At 39.3% G+C, this 15706-nt stretch overlaps 1 protein-coding gene across 3 annotated transcripts in view; it reads left to right on the forward strand.

Moving 5' to 3' along the window:
* The window catches only part of LOC134636156 (ankyrin repeat and IBR domain-containing protein 1-like), a 32074-nt gene extending 16368 nt beyond the window's left edge, over positions 1-15706 (forward strand). For all 3 annotated transcript variants that reach the window (XM_063486003.1, XM_063486004.1, XM_063486005.1), the window contains 9 exons: positions 2637-2771; positions 4121-4207; positions 4497-4563; positions 5485-5630; positions 6037-6215; positions 6341-6392; positions 9439-9550; positions 11829-11872; positions 12441-15706. In XM_063486003.1, the coding sequence (XP_063342073.1) occupies positions 2637-2771; positions 4121-4207; positions 4497-4563; positions 5485-5630; positions 6037-6215; positions 6341-6392; positions 9439-9550; positions 11829-11872; positions 12441-13352 (1734 nt within the window). In that variant the 3' untranslated portion in view covers positions 13353-15706. The remainder of the gene's footprint in view (positions 1-2636; positions 2772-4120; positions 4208-4496; positions 4564-5484; positions 5631-6036; positions 6216-6340; positions 6393-9438; positions 9551-11828; positions 11873-12440) is intronic.

The raw sequence follows: 15706 nt of genomic DNA on the forward strand, positions 1-15706 counted from the left end.
CGGGTGATCAGTTTATCTGGTTGTTCTAGAAAGATATATGAATCAGTCGTTTTCTGTTGGAGAAAACAAACCTAAGAAGTTTAAATGAGCGACATGTGTGCAATGAACACAGTATACTTCTGTTTATGTTTTAAATGGACTTCAGAATCATCTTCTTTGACATACTGCACATAAAAAAAAAATAGTGCAAAATGCAGATTTTGGCAACTCATAGAAATAATTAGAATTAATAATGTGTAACTACCTTATTTATCAAATTTCAGTAAAGTTATCTAGAGCAAGTGTGGGTTTTGGAGGTCCATAAAGTGGTACAGCATAGCTCCATTTAGCATTTTTTCTTTTTAATCAGTTAATTATATTTTATGTAGCCACCAGTTATTCATTGGCATATTCTTTCATATGTTTTTTTTTACCAAGAAGCATTTACAAATTGACACAGTATTTTATCATAGAGTGCAATGATATAATAACTCAGGGCTTTTATGCAAAGTACTGTTTTCAGTGCAAACAAACTGTCAGGTGGGAGATAAAGTTTATTCGCACACAGTATGTGTATAAATGTCAAAATCTCATTTTCAGTTGTACAGATGGCTCTTTAAACACTAGAATGAGCCATTTTTACTCCTTATTCTCCACAAGCCTTTCTCTTTCTTACACCACGCTCAAGCCAAGTTGTAGTATTTATACACAATGGTATTACATGATCTGTCTAGCAGATGACTACAACTTTCTGAGTTCTGTCAGATCAGACTATTAGAATAGCTCTGTTTTATACTGTTCTGTTCTCACTTAACACCTTTTTAAAGGAAATGCAGTGTGCATAGCAAAGGGGCAACTAAGGTACCTGTTGATGTTGCGAAATGTATGTGTAATTATAGTATGAATGCATGCTGTCATGTTTACATGTTAGCAGATAGCTTCTGTATTGCTCCACCAGTGTGAATAATACAGGGTTAAATTGGGTGAAATTACAAAAAAAGGTTTGTATGAAGGCCATCTATGGCCATAGCTGTAGGAAGTAAAAGAGAATTATATTATGGATCTAAGCGATGGAAATCAGCTTCATCCAAGGGTCATCTGGGCTTTCTTTTAAAGATAATTTGAAGAGCTTGGTCACTCGGGAAAAGATCAAAGTAGAGCTGCTACTTCTCCACATTAAAAGGAAGCCACTTGAGGTGGGCATCTAACTAGAATGCCTCCCGGACATCTCCTGAGGTGTTTCAGGCATGTGCAACTGTGAGGAAGCCCCAGGGTAAAACCAGGGTCTGAAAGAGAGATTATGTCTCTCAGCTGAGCTAGCTTGGGAATGTCTTGGTATCCTACCAGATGAGCTGGAGGTATCTGGGGAGATGGAGGTCTGGGCATCTCTGCTTAGACTGCTGTCCCTGTGACCTGGACCTGGATAAGTGGAAGAGGATGGATGGATGGTCAAGGGAGAGAGTGAGACCAGCAATCAGACATAGTCATGTTGCTTGACTTTGTCTCTGTTACTACCACTGTTGCTGTAGGGGAGGCAGTGCAGTCATACAGCAAAGATCTTTTTGTCTCTCTGACACCCCTGTCACTGTTTGCACTGGTTAAATAGGCTGACTAGAGATGGACATTAGTTTTGGGGGAATGGAGTGGCTTTCACAAGCTGAGAGGCCACAGAGGGCTCAGCCTCTTGACCTGTTATTACCTGGTAAGAAACGGCTTTACCCCTGTTGCCTGGAAACACGGGACTCAGTGTTGCTAAGGAACCTTTGTCTTTTCACTGCCATTTCCTTCTCTCTGGTGTGGCTTCACACTTTTTTCTTGTCTCAGGATTCTGCTTCACATGTCTTTTTGTGTCTCTCCATCCACCCATTCATGTCCCCTCACTCTCCTTGATTTTGTATTGATTTTTCTGATGTGTCATATAAGCAGAGAGTTTCCAGGACAACTGAGGCCTCAGCCTTAAGGTTTTGTGATACTCCAGCTAACTTGTCACCCACAGAAGTGCTTGTAGCATGGAGAAATCACTTATACCCAAATAGGCTCCAGATTGGAGAGGCTGTAGTGTTTTGCTGTGTTTTGTTGTTCTTTCTCCATCGGGACTTGCTGCTCTCAAATGCAGTCTGAGTGCCTTCTAGTGGCAGCAGGCTACAAGGATTCACGACTCTGTTCAAACAGCTGCTACTTGTACACTGTAGAAAAAGAAATGGATGAGAAGACGAAAGAGATAAAATGGATACAGGTGATTACATTAGTTTAGTGAGTCTTAGAAGTCCTTGACCCTTAGTTATAATTCAGTTATGATTTTTACAAAGGATGTGCTTTTGAAAAAAAGTGCCTTTCTGTCCTGGTAGATCTGTGCTTGATAACTCAAAGAGGTTACAGCACATCAGCTGAGCTCTGATGTTGGGTCAGTCTGGATATTCCCACCTTTGGATGGGGATATTAATGAAAACATGTCTGTAGATGGGGAAAGGTATCGTTTTTGCTGTCATTTCATGTACCAGGATAATTGTTTTTCTCTGACAGCAGTTATAAAAAAATGTGTCTTTTTCATTTTGTCATTAAATGTAAATTACCCCAGTATAGCAGGAGTAGCATTAGTAATTGGCTTTCCATTTTTTGATGTGACATCTGACCAGAGTTGTTCTCTCTCCCTGTAGTGTAAGTACGATTTCTGCTGGATCTGTCTGGAGGAATGGAAAAAGCATAGCTCATCTACAGGGGGCTACTATCGCTGCACTCGCTATGAGGTCATCCAGCAGGTGGAGGAGCAGTCAAAGGAGATGACTGAAGAGGTACATGCATACACTCTAGAAGTTAACACGATATTATTACATTCTCTGTGTTTTCATATTTTAAACGCTTTCGGCCCAGTTAACCAAACACTTTGTAAAATATGACTTAACAGTGGTATAATGTAACAACAGGGACCAGAGCTGAGTGATGGCAGTTGTTACTGGGGGAGCCCTCTGTTATGATGATGTGGAGTGAATATCCTAAAGGAGCGGGGCTGGGGTTGTTTCATATTGTATTTTATTCCTAAACGTCAAGACTCTTTCAGCAACTTGTCATCGTACTCCTACACCATTATCAGACTCACAACAAAAAAGCAGAAAGCTTGGTGCATTATAAACTCGTGTCTGTTTTAATTTCACTCATTCTTCCTCTGATTCAAGCCATGCATACATTAACCAGAATGTGCTTCCCATTGTCCTAGTAGCCAGTAATATAGCCTTGAAGCTCCTCAGCTAAATTTAAAACGAGCAACCGTCTACAGAGCTGTAGTAAGCTTGCTTTCTGGTTCTGTTTTCTCAAACTCAGACATTGACCTAAGTGACATTACTTATAGCAATTTATCAGATTTTGTCCAAGTCCCTGTGGAACCAGAGAAGACATTATATAACCGTTTACTCATCTGCAGTAGTACTCTCCAAGGCCTGGAGAATGGCGATACATAAAATTGGTGGAATTTTCCTGGAAACTCATGATGGAATAGTGAATTATTTACAGATTTTCTGTGCACAGTTGATAAATATATTTTGCTGCACAACCCAATCTTACTGTAATACACCAAGTCTCTGTCTGTCTGCAAACTCCTACACGATCAGGAGTTGAGCAGCCGAAGTATATAACACACAGGTATATAGTAACGTAGGCCTTGACACCAGTTGGCAACTACCTGGCAACTGCTGGTTGCTAGGGAAAAATATTTCCTGCTTGTTGCCAATGGTTGCGCGAGGTTAATGGCAGTTACTGTGAAATCATTTGCTAAAACCACAGTCATGTACGTTAAGAGTCACTGACCCCCTGGTACCCAGTCGTTACTATTGAAAGATGTATATTCCCTGACTGGCTGGCAACTCGTTGGAAGGGTTTGCTTGCTGTTACTAAGTGAAACTGCTTGCAAAGAGGTAAACAATGTTGCACTTGTTTGCATTTGGTTGCCAGAGGGTCACTGACCAGTCTCTCGTGTACTATCATCAAAGGCAAAAAGAAATTAACTCCCCCCTAGTCACACATAAATAGTATCATTTGGTGGACTTACTTTTGCTCCTTACAGTTAAAGTATTTAGGCTTTCTCTGTGAGAAGAAACACCATGCTCAGGAGTTTGACTGTGACTGGTGTCTCATCACTGTTTTGCAGGCTGAGAAAAAACACAAGAGCTTTCAGGAGCTCGACCGCTTTATGCACTACTACACACGCTTCAAGAACCACGAGCACAGCTATCAGGTAAACAGACCAGACTTTGTCTTCCAGTGATGTTGCATTTGCAGCCGTTATGCAATGGATGCAGACAGTGAGAATTTGTGTAAAACTGGTGCATGACCCATAGTTTGGATACTCTCCAGTGCTCTAACTTTAACATAACTAACATACGGTATATTTGCATTCTGTTCATCACAAATAATCTGTTGTTAATTTATTTGGTCTCACATGGCATTCTTTCTATTGCTTGGTTTAGCAGGAACCTCAAGATAAGTTTTGTTATTGAGTAAAATTTCTGTTTTTCTCCCATTAGCTAGAGCAGCGTCTGTTAAAAACAGCCAAAGAGAAGATGGAGCAGCTTAGTCGAGCACTAAGTGGAAGTGAGTATGCAGTCTGCCGTAACGGTGTCAACCTTTATTATACCAATCCTAATTCAGTTCTTTAATATTGAGCTTTTGGAAGTAGAGGAGAAAACTGAGGTGTTTCAATATTATTTTAACAACAGTGGGTATTGGTTTAAGCATTCAGTAGTTGTGAGGTTACAAGAAAGATAACATTTTAACTTGACTTTTTCAAAACCATGTCAGTAAAGGGAGTTTCTGCCTGATTAGTTAGCTGAGTGATGCTGATGTACATCAGGTAAAACAGTAGATTCTCACTGCAGTGGAGTTAGCTCACATAGTGGTGGTGGCTGTCAGCTGGCAGAAATGGAAAAGGTTCCAAGTCGGTCTTCATGAGTTTGGCTTAACTGAAAGTTTGCACAGTTTATCCTACATAATACGACTGCTGACAGCTTTTAGTCTCCAATAATCAGTTTTGGCCATCACTATTGTGTTTTCTGATGCAGTTCAGAATCTGAGATGCAGATAAAAATTCTATTTCAGATATAAATTTGTCTTCTATTCAGCATGTCTGGATTGCTAATTTACACATTTAGTGAAAAGATTTATTCAAATGAGAAGAAAATGACTTTCCCTTAGGTTCCAAAATTTTTTTTAAATCTCAGTAGCTGTTAAAAAGTGAATTATAAGTCACTCTTCATCAAAGGCCAGCAGTGTTCTTGGCCCAGACTTCCCATCATACTAGACACCTCAGTTATAACTTAAAAGTGCAGTCTCTTCATGTGCTTTAGTACAGTCAAGGAGTTCTTTCATATGCTTTGTTTCAGGATTTCTTGTCATGTAATACTAATCGGCTCAAAAGCAAAGTGAAGTAATTGAGGCAGTGTAATGAATGTCCTGTACAAAAGCATATCCCATATTCATGTTTGTTATCTGACTCTCCCGCCTTCTCTTTCCCAGGGGAAGGAGGCCCACCTGACACTACATTCATTGAAGATGCAGTCCTAGAACTACTAAAGACTCGCCGCATCCTCAAGTGCTCTTATCCTTATGGGTTCTTTCTGGAGCCCAAAAGCACAAAGAAAGAGATCTACGAGCTTATGCAGGTTTCAGGCTTACTTAGTGAGAGGAAAGACAAATGTTCACAGTGGTCTAGGCCATTAGATATGTGAGACTAAAGCTTTCTACTGCATGATTCTCACAGTCTTCCCCAGTTATATCTGCACATCTCAGCTTTTAGTTAAACATCTAGTGCTGTATAATTTATGATCACCCATATAGATACAGGATGTACTTTCCTGCTAGTTTTTGTAATGTGGCCTTTCAGATGCTGGAGAATGAATCGGCACGGCTCCGATAGGTCTTACAATTCCTTAAACACCTGTAAAAGTAATAGTTTTTTAAAAAGTAAATACATAAACAGCTGCCCCACAAGTACATTTGTTAAATTGAAACTTGAAATCCTGCATTTGTACACTGTGATTGCTAAGTCACCTGTCTTTCTGCCCCCAGACGGACTTGGAGATGGTGACTGAGGACTTGGCACAAAAGGTTAACAGGCCTTACCTGCGAACACCACGCCACAAGATCATCCGTGCGGCTTGTCTGGTACAACAGAAGAGGCAAGAGTTTTTGGCCTCAGTAGCCAGGGGAGTGGCCCCTAATGACTCACCTGAAGCCCCAAGGCGAAGGTAGCATACAGACCAGTACCTAACTTCGTTAAAATAACACATTTTACATTTTTTTTTATTTTGAGAGCCAATTCCTGTGTGATTTCAGCTATCACTAGTTTGCCATTAATTTCTGTCTTTTGCAGTTTTGCTGGTGGAACGTGGGACTGGGAGTATTTAGGCTTTGCATCACCTGAGGTAAAAGCTGATTGGTTGGACTGTAAACTTGAACAAAATGCATTTGTCTTTTTGTGTACTGAGTGGTTTAGCCGATGATGATTGGGTTATTTAAACAGATTAGAGGTGCATAGTAAGAGTTGGTGATTCCCATTTGTTTTAGCAAAAATTAATTCACTTAAAACTAACAAATGTAGCCAGATAATTGTATTGGTCCAGGTTTACTTGCAGCTGCCCTTTACACTCACACCCACATATCATAATTGGTGCCACTGTTTCTAAACAAAACCAGCTTTTTGCCGTGTGCTCTGAAGTGCTTTGAAACCACATTTGGACTCATTATTAAACTTACTGGTACAAATTAGGAAGAAAAAGACATGTTAATCCTAAAATGTTAATTTTTCTCAAAGGCACAGACTTCTTCTCTTGGTCACAAATTATTTTGGATAACAAAGGGTTTTGTTTTTTTTGGTTTTTGTTTTCCCCCTGTCGTTACTGTTCTTGAATGTAGTAGTGGAGCCACTCCCAGATTTCAGCATGCCATTGGAAGTTTAATTTTGTTAATGTGGAATTTTTAATATTATGAACTGTCAGTGTTATTGATGCCGTGATGTTTGCCCTATACGGTATAGTACAGTATAGCTATATTTGTAAAACATATATTATGCATAATATTAATTTAATCAGTGCCCTTTCAACAAGTGCCTGTGATTTGTAATGCCACTTATTTCTGCTAATAGAGAGTACTTATTGTTTCAAGAAATTACTTTATTTATTGCAGAAATATAAATCATAATTAGATATAATTATGTTGTGTAATTAATTATACAGTGTCATATGACATCTTTTAATAAAGTCAGTATGTATATTTAAATCATTTTAACATTTCTGGTGACCCAGAGATCGGCATGTTATTTAACACACTGGAGCAAGCCAGATGGTTCAGTGTTCCCTGTGCAACCGTCAGGAATGATTAAAAGCACAGTATGCTGGCAAACACCTAAGTAGGTTGCGCCTGATCATTACACATTAGTAACAGGTGTTTGTAGTTAACACTTAGAGTCATAAAAGTGTCGACCACATAATGGTTTGATTATTGACCTGTCTTCTTTTTCTGCCCAGCGTGATGTATGCACTTGGTAATGGTGCATATGTCAGTACATTGCAGATAGTACTACAGGTCTGTTATTGATTTTTCTAGACTGTGGCAGTTCTTAAACATACAGTTCTTTTTTCAGAAGAATTTGCTCAGCTTAAGAGCACCATCACTCTTTTGGCTTAGGCTCGTGTGGCTTCTATCTGAAACTTCAAATCTCACACCAAAATAAGCCTCTGGGGTTTCTGTGCAAATCCTATAACATTTCAAAGCTGGCAATGGCCAATAGACATTTTAAGGGGGGATGTTTTGACTTGTATCAGTAAATAAAGCACAAAATGAATTAAAGATGACTCGGTTACATTAAATATACCAGTAAGCCCTGTAAGTCACTTAGCGGCATGCAGTACAGTAGGACCCTTCGTAAATGGAATGTAAACACATTTATACATTTGCACTTCATTTACAATGACTAGTCAAAATATGTGTGCTAAAAAGATCTGTTGTCAGGAAAGCACCACAGAAAATATTAGTTTCTTGGCTGATTTGAATAATAATAAGCCAACAGATCTAAAACAGTAACTTGTCTTCTCACATGATAGCAAAACTACGTACAGCGGCTCTTGTTTTTCTATTTAGCATTTTGCTTCTTCTAAAATGTGCCATTATTTTGTAGGAAGTCAGGTGCCATGTGCCATGAAACTTATCTTGTCTCTCATTGGTTGACATTCTTAACAAGCTGGAGATCCCTGCATGCATTGATTTTGCTAACTACTAATTATCTCTGACTATCATCGATACTGTGCTATAACATTAATGATTATAATATATAGGCCAGCTGATGCAAGTATTTATGTTGCAAAAAAGAATAAATTTAGCTTGAGACATACTAATATAGAGATACAGTAGATACTGATGGCAGATGCTGAACACCAAGCTTTTATTTGTTATTGTTTTTTTGCCTGCTGGTTAAAAGCTTCTTTCTCAGTCACTGTCAGTAGTTGGTAACACCATAGTAACAAAGCCAGATGACACTGCCTCACACACTTACATATGTCTCCTCCATGCTTCTTATAAAACCTGCATCATTTCATAGTGGGTTATATTTAGCACGGTGGAAGCATGAAAGAGCTTTTGCTTTTGATGATATTTGCATGTTACTCAGTGACTTTGGCAGTTGAGATGATTGAATAAAGAATGCAGAGGTACTGATATGTTGATTTGGTGTATGTAGCCTTTTTCATGAGAGCGGTCTTGCATTTATCAGTACTTTAAGAGGGATAACAGCACAGGAGTTTTCATTCATTTGGCACTTGACTACACATGAGTGCCATCTCACAGTTTTAAATCTATGACTTTGACTTTGCAGGAATTCCATTTCAAAAATGTTAGCTTGAGTTGATTTAGATAACAGACAAATTCACTGCTTTTCCCTTTGAAGAGCTACACACCAATGAGCCAAACTGTTAAGACCACCCATCTTTCTGTGCAGTCAAAGTAGCTGTCACCCAGAAAAGCATAGACTCCATGTGACCTCAAAATAAGACCTGTGTGCTGGGATAAACAGGAACTAATTTCCTTTGCCATGTTTTTTTTCCATGCTAATCTCACCAAAGTTTAGAGTAGTGAGGTCAGCTGATGTGCAAATAATCCCTGTTAACCAAAGGTTCAGGCATCAGACTGCTCTACACCCTGCTTATCAGATATTTTTCTCATGAGTATAGAGGCACACCCACATAATGTTCGGCTTGTGTTTGTAAGACATAGCTAATCAAGAAGGTTGGTTTAAAGAGAAGGGGAGTGGTTTCAGTCACTGCATGAATCAAAGACCTGCATGTAGTCCCCCCAACCACACACACACACACACACACACACACACAGAGTTATTAACTCAAACCTGCTAGAATCAGTTTCCTTGTACAAATCTCCTTCATTGCATTTTTAAAGTAATGATTGTTCTTATATTTTAAGGAGTACGCAGAGTTCCAGTACAGACGGAGGCATAGGCAGAGGCGGCGAGGCGACATGTCCAGTCTCCGTAGCAACACACCTGACCCTGACGACCTCAGCGACAGCACTTTAGGTACTTTACTTTATACAGGGTTTCTCTCAGATTTCTATTTCTCCTGTGATGGCTATCTCACATCGTGATATTCAATTTTTCTCCCTTGTCACAGCTTGTTATTTGCATAGCTTAAGTTACCATGTGAATTTATCGTGTGATCCATCTGAATGTTGTGAATGCAAAATCTCTGGGTTCTAGTTGGTCTGATTTTTAGATTGGGTCCAAATGCCTGAGACTATAACAACTACCTGGTACACAGAAAGTGCGCAGGTTTAGACACCTCAAGGTTTGCAGTGTTTACAAAAGATTTTGATTGTTTGTGTATAAAAGATAAGATAAGTTTTCTTGTAAAGTTTAGAAAGTTCCCTTGAGTCGTATTTCTTTCATTAAAGCAGGGTTCGATGGCCCTCAGGTAGATTTGATCGACTGTTCAACTAAATTAACTTAAATTGGTCATCTCTTATAATCACAGCTGCTTCAGGCTCTCAGCAAAAAAAAATGCTTAGAGAATAATAGATCAGAATAATAGATCAGAATAATAGATCAAAACTGCATCTTAATTAAAATAGAACGTCAAAATTCTTATTCTTGGGAAAAAATGAGACCTTCTCTGTTTCTAATCATGGATAAATCTTTCTAATAGTGCAGTGTGACTGTGAAACACTTAGTGAAAAGAATATTTTTATATTCATTAAAAGTGTGATTAATTAAGATCAAGCCTACATTTGTTATCAGTCCAATTGGAATACATCCTGAAATGGCACACTGACTGCAGCATGGAAAAAACCAAAAACCCAACAAATGGATGGAATGGGTCAAAGTGCATTTTGTAATGGCTAATACGAAGCATTTAAGTTGTAATGATCTTTTGAGTAGAAAACTATTTAAAGATAGATATAGGGAAGTACTGTGTACATGTGATAGGAAGTTTTATAGAAGTCAGTTCTAGAAATGAGAGTTATAAGAATTATTCTAATCTGAAACTGTTCTGGTAGGAAATTAATAAACTGAGAACTAGATACTGCAGAAAAGACCTATTGAAGTTCACCTTAGTGATGGTGTGGTTTGAAAGTATAGAATGAGATTAAATGAGAGCTAGATTTTCTTGATTTGTTCTCAGGAAATCACATTGTGATTAACTTTGATTTTTGTTTCTTTTTTGTTTCTTTTATTAGTGACGCATGTAATTCAAAGGATGAGTTGAATAGAAACATGACTCATGATGTTTGTTTCCCATGTTTAAATTGTGATGTTACAAAGAAGTGAAAAACACTGTAGACAAGTTACAGTTAAATTACTAGGGTGTGGAAGAAATGCCAAAGAAAGTATTAAAGTCTCTGTTACTATTAAACACACATTTCTGTTGCTTTATAATTAGTTTTAAGGGTAGTCAGTCACAGTCTTATTAACTTTGAATTAATCCATCAGAATTGCATAAGAGCAGGTGCAGGTTTGCGAAGCCCCACCATCTTGAATACAGTGGCTGATGTTTTCGTTATCTCTTTCTCGTCCTTCACTACTGCTTTCTCTCCCCTGTCATTTCCACCTTATCGTTATCCTCCTTACCTCAAGCCTCATTTTCTTGCACTCAAGTTAGGGCTCTAGCTCTGTGTGGGTTAAGAATGTCTAACTTTAAAGAACTGTCTGTTTAAACAGACAGTTAAATGGTAAAGTTTCAAAGCTCTTTGGTGAATTCAGGCCCTACAATCTGTTCCAGATCTGTTTATTTTTTCATGTTGTTGTTAAAGTTTGGAGTCATGGTTAATGCTCCAAAAATATTAAGATCCAGTCAGATGCTTCCCTGGCAGTATTGTGTTAAGTGGAGAAGAGTCTTAGCATCTACCGGTACCTAAACAAGCACACGTGCACTGCAATGATTCAGTTACATTATCTGTTTAAAAATATTGATTTTTTTACTAAATCCAAAATAGAGCTTCTGGAAAAATTACACTTGCTTGAATTCAGTAAGCATTTCTAATCTTTTGTTTTTCTCCATCATTGTGGTACTTTTATCTAGGCTGTATGGACTGAAAACAATAGATAAAAGTGGAGGGTAGCTAATAGGTTCTGTTTTGTCAGGAAAGAGGAATTGCTCACAGATACAGATACAGTTAGTGCAGTTCCTGGGGTTGTGACGGGTTGCTGTTCCTTCATCAGTGTGTTGACTAAACTCAAGAAGATGTTACTAAATTGAATACTTAGCAGTAGATTAAACTGAGTAAATTGATTTATCCTGCATTGATTTAGTTCAATAACCAGGTTTGACTTTTTCTGTGTTCCTTTTTTTCCTATAAAGACACACAGGATGCTGGAAGTGGACGCAGACAAGGTCCTATGATGGTGAGTAAACATTTATCTCAAGCTCAAACAGTAATGTAGTTGAAATTATTCCTGAAGGCATTTTTGTCTTAGTACTGTGAATTATTAACGTCGTTTTGATTCTTAGCTTTTTCATATTCACTAGTTCACCAAATGTTCAGTTAATAAAAGAGTAATATTTGAAACTGAAACCTACAGGGTTTTCTTTTTTCGTTTTTTGGGGGGGGACTGGGGTTGGGGCATGAATGACTTGAAACATACTGAGTGATGGACTGCAGCGATGTTGTGTGGTGGGACTTTATATATACACACAGAGAGTGAGTGGTAATGATAGTTTTGAAAATGTAAAACCTTAAAACCCACTGTGAGCAGACTGCAACAAAGCAGCTATAAAGAAAAACTGTCTTTGCTTTCAGGTTTGTGTGTCAAAGTGTCAAAACTGCAGCAGCTGCTATTTTCCTTGCCTTGTCACTATCTCCATCTGCTGCTACTGTTAACTTTTTTTAACAATAGGTGCTGCAGGTTATACTTAAAGTTAAGTTTGAAAACTGCTGATGCTCTACGACACTGGATCCTTTTATTCTTGCAGGGTCTGGGTTCGCTGGATGACGATGACCCCAACATTCTTCTGGCTATTCAGCTGTCACTCCAGGACTCAGGGATGGCCGGGAGTGTGTCCAGTCATGAAGTACTTGCCAACGAAGCCTCACTCGGCGCTATTGGCACCTCCCTGCCTTCGAGGCTTGAGCAGAGTGCTCCAGGCATCGAGGTCCCCCCCAGAGCTTCTCTAAGCAGCTCAGAACTGCTGGAGTTGGGAGATAACTTGGCGAAACTTGGCAACATCAGCAGCCAGTACTCTGCTGCCACCGGTGTTGCTATCCCTGTACAGCACGGTGACAGTCATCATCGGGCATACAGTGCTTCTGTACCCATACCAGTGGCTCCCGGTGGCAGCAGCTCTTCAACAGGCCTCTTCTCTTCCACCGACACAACAGACTCAACCACATGTGGCAGCCACGACCCATCCTCATCCTCTGCATTAGCAGCCAATGCTAACCTGCTGGGCAATATCATGGCTTGGTTTCATGACATGAATCCTCAAGGTATCACTCTGGTACCCCCAACCTCCTGTGACAGCGACTCAGTCCCGGGTTCACTCCATACGGGCGAAGGAGAAGACGATGACAAGGTCGGGGTGGTCGTCTTCCCTGAAAACAGGAAGCCTCAGGAGGTGATGGCAGATGTGGGTTTCTGCTCTCAGAGGCTGAGTGAGATGGAGGAGAAGGAGTGCACTGTCGCTGAGAGACCGACCCAGTTAGATCTAGTGGGGCTGGACACCATGCCGCTACCTTACATGGGAGCCCATGACGCAAGCGGAGGGCACGCTGAGCGCAGAGGCTCAAAGGTGTGCCACGTTGACACTCCACGATGTGACTCTGTGTCTGATCAGCTGCCAAGCACCAGCTCATCTGAGTGGGAAGATCAAGTGCACTTGGTATGATCTCTCTAACTGAGATGGCAAAGAGCTTTTAGGGAAGGCCAAAAACCACTACAGATTGCAAAATGAATAAAGAGGAGGAACATCTGTGCTAGCTATTCAGGCGGAATGTAAACAGAGTGGGGAACGTGTCATACTTGACTGGAAAGTGGGGAAGACATAGATTCAGATTTAAGTGCAACAAGATGTGTTTACTGTATTGTCAGCCTTCTGCAAAGAAAGTACTAAATAGAAGAGATCACAGTTAGTTACCAGTTTCAAGGGTGACTTATAAAACGAGTCTTGTACTAATAAAAATACAAATAAGTAGCGTTTTTTTTTTTGTTTTTTGTTTTTTAAAGATCAGATTTAGAGACTTAGGAGCTTTAGAAACTTTAGCCTACATAGTTATTTTCCACTGGACTAAAAGCCTACTGTATCAGTCTGGATCAGGTCTGATGTAATTCAACTGTACTTAGTGAGCAGATTAACAGTTTGCTCCAATATTCAATCGAAACAAAGCCGGCTGAAATGGTTCTCACTCCTGTCCAATTCTGCCTACTTCATGGGTGCCAAACACTGACTAGCAAAAGCACAGTTTGCAGTCACCAAGTGGATTCTTTAAAGCAAATTGTGCCTGCTTTTTACAATCTCAACCACTCAGCTAAACTTTAATGTGAAAGTGTTGAGCCATAATTTTCTTTGAGATTGCGGCTGATTGATACTCTGAAAATGTCACTGGCTAAAAGCTGTCGTGAGCCGTGTAGAACTGAGGCTTCAGACCCTAATGGATTTGTACTTTATGTGAAATATTCACATTGACAAAATTTTGATTAATTATTCAACTGAAAAGTAGTTGGCCTCCTCAAAAACATTTCAAAATGGACTTGACAATGGTTATTACTCCCCCAACACAGGCTGAATCAAAAAACAACGAATGCTGACGGGCCCAGAGGGAGTGCTCGGCGTGATTCAGTTTGCACCTTTGTCACAGCATGTTCTGAATTCCATTGTAGCTTGTCTTAAATTAATGTTTTGAGTATTGCAGCCGAACGTGGAGCGCGACAGACTAAGTAGACAGTGAGAAGTCTGCTTCATACGCTGCAGGGAAGGCCAGTGAAATCAGGCAGTCGCATTCAGACTCTGGTAAATTAATTACTCACGCCCAAGTCACTGTAATTTATCTCTGGGTCCTGTTTTAAAAGTAATAAGCAAAGCCTTTCAGATCTCTGCAGATTTTCCGGACTGCAGGGTAATGCATGGGGAAAAAATTAAAAATCATGAATGTGTACAGCATCTCATCCACATGGGAAGTCCATGTCTTTGAAACGGTTCTCTCTCTGGAGTTGAGACACACAGTGCCTTTGTGTAAATCACCATGATTCACTTTTTCCTTTTTTCACACATTTTTTTCTGAGTGCTAATTAAAAAAATGACAGTGTAAACAAAAACAGAAACACCTGTTACCTTAAAGTCGTTTCTCTCACATTAACGTTGATAGTGTTCAGACATGTGCTCATCAAAAATGTTTGTAGCAAGAGGCTTTTTTGTTGGCTCTTGTGGTGATATGTTAATAGATGACACTGACTTTTTTTTAACGATTTGGTGAAATACATTGTAACGATGAAGTCACACTTTAAAGAAAAAATCTTATTCCCAGATATTTTGAAGAAAGGTTTTATTTCTCTGGGTTTGTGCAGTAAGGCTTCTTGCCCTACACTTTGAAGTGGTTCCCGGGGTTTAGCATCTAAAAATCACTGCGCTGATTTCAGAATAGGTTAACCTACTGTTCTGTATCGCTTGTGTGTGAGGAAAGTTGCAATATAAAGTAGGTATTTGTTTGAAATAAAGATAATTCATTTAAATAATGGATTGTGAGTAACCCATATGAACTAAAACACACTAGTCAGTGTCTTACCTTTAAGACGTGATTATGTTCTTGTACAGACTGATGTCTGGCTGAAGTAAATGACCTTTTTTTTTCCTCTCTCTCTGTCCCCTTGCAGATGTATAGAGCAACATTAAGTCTAAAGATAGTGATTGCTTTGATAAGTGTCTTGGAAGTAGTGCAGCTGTGGGTGCCATATGGTTAATGGAACTAACTTTGTCGGACTTGGTTAATGGAAGTGTGTTTATCAGAGGAGATAACATGCGTTGCCCTTTTTCTTTAGTAGTATGCTGTGCATGTAACGGGCACACTTTATACTGTCACCTCATATGTTCAGGTGATTTATTAAAAAAATAAAAAAAAAGGTATATAACATTTTGTAACTCATTGAGATTTTCTATTGTAAAGCAACTAATCCTTGAAATGCTATTTGCACTTTCATAGTTTATACTTGATACATTCCCTCTTTATATGAAAAGTGTTTGGTGTG

The sequence above is a fragment of the Pelmatolapia mariae genome, linkage group LG10_11, assembly GCF_036321145.2.
Source record: "Pelmatolapia mariae isolate MD_Pm_ZW linkage group LG10_11, Pm_UMD_F_2, whole genome shotgun sequence".
In the NCBI taxonomy this organism is placed as follows: Eukaryota; Metazoa; Chordata; class Actinopteri; order Cichliformes; family Cichlidae; genus Pelmatolapia; species Pelmatolapia mariae.